This window comes from Triticum aestivum, chromosome 1B (genome assembly GCF_018294505.1).
Source record: "Triticum aestivum cultivar Chinese Spring chromosome 1B, IWGSC CS RefSeq v2.1, whole genome shotgun sequence".
NCBI classification, from domain to species: domain Eukaryota; kingdom Viridiplantae; phylum Streptophyta; class Magnoliopsida; order Poales; family Poaceae; genus Triticum; species Triticum aestivum.
In genome coordinates this window covers 65165402-65170509 of record NC_057795.1, presented here as the reverse complement: position 1 = coordinate 65170509, position 5108 = coordinate 65165402, and the positions used below count along the sequence as shown (strand labels likewise).

General features: G+C 49.3%; 2 protein-coding genes across 2 annotated transcripts in view; one reads left to right on the top strand and one right to left on the bottom strand.

Annotated features, from left to right (window-relative positions):
* The first annotated feature begins 2198 nt into the window (after positions 1 to 2198).
* On the top strand, positions 2199 to 3933 carry LOC123107450 (probable sugar phosphate/phosphate translocator At3g11320). The gene is made up of 4 exons (XM_044529437.1): positions 2199 to 2819; positions 2919 to 3022; positions 3140 to 3368; positions 3478 to 3933. The coding sequence occupies exons 1-4, from the start codon at positions 2289 to 2291 to the stop codon at positions 3622 to 3624; spliced, it is 1011 nt and encodes a 336-aa protein (XP_044385372.1). The 5' UTR covers positions 2199 to 2288; the 3' UTR covers positions 3625 to 3933.
* Positions 3934 to 3999: 66 nt separating this feature from the next.
* The window catches only part of LOC123107438 (mucin-20), a gene marked incomplete in the record, with an annotated part of 5588 nt that continues 4479 nt past the window's right edge, over positions 4000 to 5108 (bottom strand). The window contains 1 exon segment of the mRNA XM_044529427.1: positions 4000 to 5108. Within this exon segment, the coding sequence (XP_044385362.1) occupies positions 4281 to 5108 (828 nt within the window).

Genomic DNA, 5108 nt, shown 5'->3' with positions numbered 1-5108 from the left:
ATGTATCCCCATCTATTATGTAATATTGATGTAATGATATCCACCTTGCAAAAGTGTTTCAATATGCGGGTCTATCCTTGGTGGGACCTTCGAGTTCCTTTTGGATAGGGTCGCATATTGGGCGTGACATATAAATTGAGTGTAGACTTTTAACTTTGACAATAGACATAACCTGCCTCTTCGAGGTCGTCGGCCAGTGGCAACACTGCATTCTATGACTTTGTCACTCTGTCGTAGGCTTTCTCAAACTCTTGAAGCTAGACTTTGAGAAAGTCTACGCGAAAATGAGCTAGGGCTTCTTAGAGGAAGTTATACACAAGGAAAATCTATGCATCATGTAGTTGGTTTGAGGGGGTAGATGGCCAATAACATTAATGGAGCAGGGCCCTTTTTAGGAGCTCGAGGCGGGAATGTCGGGGTGACCCACTCACTCTCTCCTCTTTCTATACCAAAATGTGGTGCATATTAAATTTTTCCTAAGTCAAAAGTTGTGAAGTTTGACCAACAATATAGATAAATATTTGAATATATACAATACCAAATCAATATCATTAGGTTCATCATAAAAAATCTGGATCTACTCGCGAGGCAGAGAGAATTGGCTACTCGGGGTTTGACCAACCAAAATCATCGTTGGACCAAAATTACCCGGCATTGATAGTTAAGGGCAAAAATTACCAGCTATTTAAAATGGAGTACGAGTTCATGTGCTACATACCGAACAATAAATTATAATGTTTAAAATATCTAAGGCTTTTTAATGATAGATGATTTCGTCTCTTGTAATTACGTGCAAACTTTCGTTAAGAAATGGTATATGTTTTTACCTAGGCACACAAAAAATCAGTGCACTAAAAGCTTTAGTTTTAGAGCAGGGTTTTTTTGGGGTCACAAAATATGTGGTCTCTTCACGAAAATTTACATGCAATTAGAAGGCGGGAACGTGTTTCTTGTAAAAGAAAAGCTGTTTTGGCTTATTTTTCTCTTTACTACTCCCTCCGATCTAAATTAATTAACGTGAATTTAGTACAACTATATTAAAGCCGGGTTAATTAATTTGAATCAGAGGGAGTATTTTTTTTGAATTTACTATTCACCCTGTAGCATAGCTGAGAATCGGAACACCTTCCCCAAAAGTTATTCCCCAGAAAGGCGACAAACGAAGTATACACAGCTTAGTTAACAGAGATATACATTTTCTATTAAATAAAATTGGTGAACACATGTTTTAATGGGAGGTATTCTCAAGAAAGATAAAAATATATGGAAGTAATTTATAAATGGAGAAGAATAGTATAAATTAAAGTGTAAAAAGCGAAGAAGAAGAAGAAGAAGACATGGGCTTATTTTATCCACCAGAAAGTAGGATACACTTATGTGCGTGGATGTGTGCAACGTGCGAACTGCTTATCATGACCTTTTGCAACGCTGTCATGTTCCCCAAATCGCCGTGCTAACTTGTTTTCTGGAGTAAATTATACAAGAGCAATTCCATGCGTCGTCGCTGTATGTACATGAAACCGATTCCTTGCACGGTATGGGGTTGCACTCCCTCATCACGCATGATTGCCCGATCCGGTACGGCACGTTCGGCTTCGGCATATATATCGATCCGTTGGTTCGCCCGTCGTGGTCTGATCGACGTGATGGATCGTACGGATCGTCATGAGTCGCTGCAGCTTGATGAAGTTAATGCGTGACCATCGTCCCGGCAACTAGTCCATCATCATGAAACTAATCTGCGTGGCCTGCTGCCACCTTTATCGGCAGGAGACCGGGAAGAAAAATGAAGCGTGTGTTCAACCTCGAGCAACAAAAAAATTTCTTCCCTTATTACGGCCGGGCTGTGTAAAAAGGTGTCTTATTTTGAGCTCCACTGTCCATTGTACTACAAGTAGGGCCCACATTGCTGCAGCCACGTTTTGCAAACCCTTCTCTCGAGTTGCGTCCAAAAGAACCAAAAAAGAACTCTCCTCGAGCTGAGAAGCAACGAATCAGGGGTTAATCAATACGCACTACTGCTCAGTTCAATAGGGTAGACGTTGAGAAATATTAGATGTTTAAGCTGGCGGGAGCGGCCAGATTGTCCTTAGTTGAATAGAGCATCTCCACCCCACAACCCCGATCGGCAGCGGCCCCGTCGTCTCTCCCACGGCGCCACTCACGACCACGTCCATATAAACGCGTGGCACGCACGAGGAAAACCAAATTAACCAACGCGCCCGCGCCCACCAACCAGACCAAACCAAACTAGCCAGCAGCCAGCTCCGGGAAGCAAGAAGCCGACGATGCGGCAGCAGGAGGACCGGGCGCTCCTCCCGACGACGACGGCCGCCGGGAGCGGGGGCGCGGGCCCGGACGCCGCCGCGTCGTCCGGACCGTCGGGGAGCCGGCTGCGGACGGCGGGGCTGGTGGCGGCGTGGTACGCGTCCAACATCGGCGTGCTGCTGCTCAACAAGTACCTCCTCTCCGTCTACGGCTTCCGCTACCCGGTCTTCCTCACCGCCTGCCACATGTCCGCCTCGGCGCTCCTCTCCTCCGCCTTCGCCGCCGCCACCAGCTCGTCCGGCGCCGCGCGCCGGCCGCTCTCGCGCGGGCAGGCGGCCAGGGTGGCCGTGCTCGGCGCCGTCTTCTGCGGCTCCGTCGTCGCCGGCAACGTCTCGCTGCGCTACCTCCCCGTGTCATTCAACCAGGCCGTCGGCGCCACCACGCCCTTCTTCACCGCGCTCATCGCCTACGCCGTCGCGGGCCGCCGCGAGGCCCGCGCCACCTACGCCGCCCTCCTCCCCGTCGTCGCCGGCGTCGTCATCGCCACCGGGGTAACCAAACTAAACTAAACTAAACTAGATCGAGCAGCAAGCTCCGAATGGATCCAAATCTTGATGTGCTCGTGCGCTGACATTGTTGCTTCCATTCAGGGCGAGCCGAGCTTCCACCTCTTCGGGTTCATCATGTGCGTGGGCGCGACGGCGGGGAGGGCGCTCAAGACCGTGCTGCAGGGGATCCTGCTCTCCTCACAAGAGTAATAGTACTCATCATACAGTACTTCATTCATCACGTTGACTTGTAGTAGTACTGAAATTATTCTCCGCGATGGTACATTTGCTGAAAATGGGGCTTGGGATTTGATGGCGTGCAGGGAGAAGCTCAATTCCATGGACCTGCTCCGGTACATGGCGCCGGTGGCCGTGGTGCTGCTGGTGCCGGCGACGCTGATGATGGAGCCTGACGCGCTCGGGGCGGCGGCGGCGCTCGCCCGGGAGGACCCCAGCTTCGTCTGGCTGCTGCTCGGCAACTCCTCGCTGGCCTACCTGGTGAACCTGACCAACTTCCTGGTCACCAAGCACACCAGCCCGCTCACCCTCCAGGTTCGTCCTGCCAAGCATGGTGTTCATGCTCATTGACTGAACTTTTCAGATGAACACACACAGGTTACCTGCTGGTGATGCTCATGCGCCTTGTGCTTGGCCGTTGCAGGTCCTCGGGAACGCGAAAGGCGCGGTCGCCGTCGTGGTCTCCATCCTGATATTCAAGAACCCGGTGACCGTCATGGGGATGCTGGGCTACGGGGTGACCATCGCCGGCGTGGTTCTGTACGGCGAGGCCAAGAAGAGGAGCAAGTGAGCTGCGCCGGCGTGGGGAACAAGCCTCCAGAAGATCTGCTGACCGTCGCATTAACCTTTCGCCGGAGCTCCGATGTGTTGATCCAAGTTCCGGCAGAGACCTGATGATGGCACGATGAAGACGACCAACCCATTTGTATATCTATTCTTGCTCCAGGTGCAATCTGGGTTCCTCAAGTGTAGGACTTGGTGATGTTAAATCATCAGAAGCCGTTAGATCAGATGTATTCATGCTTGTAAATTGTTGTGTAGGCTGCACTACTACATTACAAGTGACGATTGATCAATACTATTGCTAGTCACAGATATATAAGACACCCTGATGAACATTCTATGCCTATTAATAATACGTACTCGGTAGGAGTACTACAAAAAGTAACTGAGAAGGAAATCATATTTATACGCTTTTACTCGCAAATCTGCAATTGGCATACCAGGATCAAGTGCTTTGGACACAATAGAATATCACAGTTCTCAACCATATCCTGCGTTTTTACTACACTCGTAGCACTCTCACTCTTTGAACAGCTAAAAGGAAACAAAAGAAAATGTAGGACAGCCTTTTGTACTAACTTCACTCTTTATGATAACAAGGATGTAATCATAAAACAACCAGCAGCATACGATTAACTCAGTTCCTCTGGCAGAACAAGACACCTAGTCGGTGGCATCGCCAAGAGAAATGGAGGACAGCTTCTGCGCCAACAGGGTCAATGGAGTCGCCTCCCCATTAGATTGTCCTTGAGAAATGGAGGGCGCCTTCTGGGTCAATGGAGTCACGTCCCCATTAGATTGTCCTTGAGAAATGGAGGACGCCTTCTGAGTCAATGGAGTCGCCTCCCCATTAGCTTGTCCTAGAGAAATGGAGGACAGCTTCTGGCTCAGGAGAGTAATTGGAGTCATCTCCCCAATAGCCTGCGCATTTGTGTGTGAGGCCAGGATGCTTCCCTTTACAGGAGTCATATGCTCTTCAGGCTGGATATTTTGATGCGAAGCCAGAATGTTCTCCTTTAGTGGACTCGAATAACCACCAGGCTGGATGTTCTCTTTTGCGGTATCCATGGCTGGAATGTTCTCCTTTGCAATATCCATGGCTGCCTGGGGCATGCAAGCTTCATGCTCAATCACCTCCAATGGTTCTACTTCCATTTTTGCAACTTCAAGAGGCAGTGAAGGTGATGATAACTTAGTTTGAGAAGAAACGCTTTCCTCACAAGGTGCTGCTGTAGTTTCTGATTGTGGCTGACCAGAGGCACCTGATGACAGCTCAACAGTTGATGAACTGATATCGCCATTGGCCTGGACATTCTGATTTAAAGCTGGAATCCCCTCGTCCTCTGCAATGTCCATGGCAACCAATGGGCCAGTCTCCAGCACGTGTGCTTCATGCTCCGCCACCTTTGATGTTTCCGCTTCATGGTCAATCACTCCCAATGGTTCTACTTCCATTTTTGCAACTCCAAGAAGCAGTGAAGGTGATACCTT

Excerpts from the sequence above, each read along its gene's own strand:
- LOC123107450 (XM_044529437.1), top strand. The coding sequence starts at position 2,289 with ATGCGGCAGCAGGAGGACCGGGCGCTCCTCCCGACGACGACGGCCGCC. Across the intron at positions 2,820-2,918 it reads GCGTCGTCATCGCCACCGGG|GGCGAGCCGAGCTTCCACCT; the intron begins GTAACCAAACTA and ends GCTTCCATTCAG. Across the intron at positions 3,023-3,139 it reads ATCCTGCTCTCCTCACAAGA|GGAGAAGCTCAATTCCATGG; the intron begins GTAATAGTACTC and ends GATGGCGTGCAG.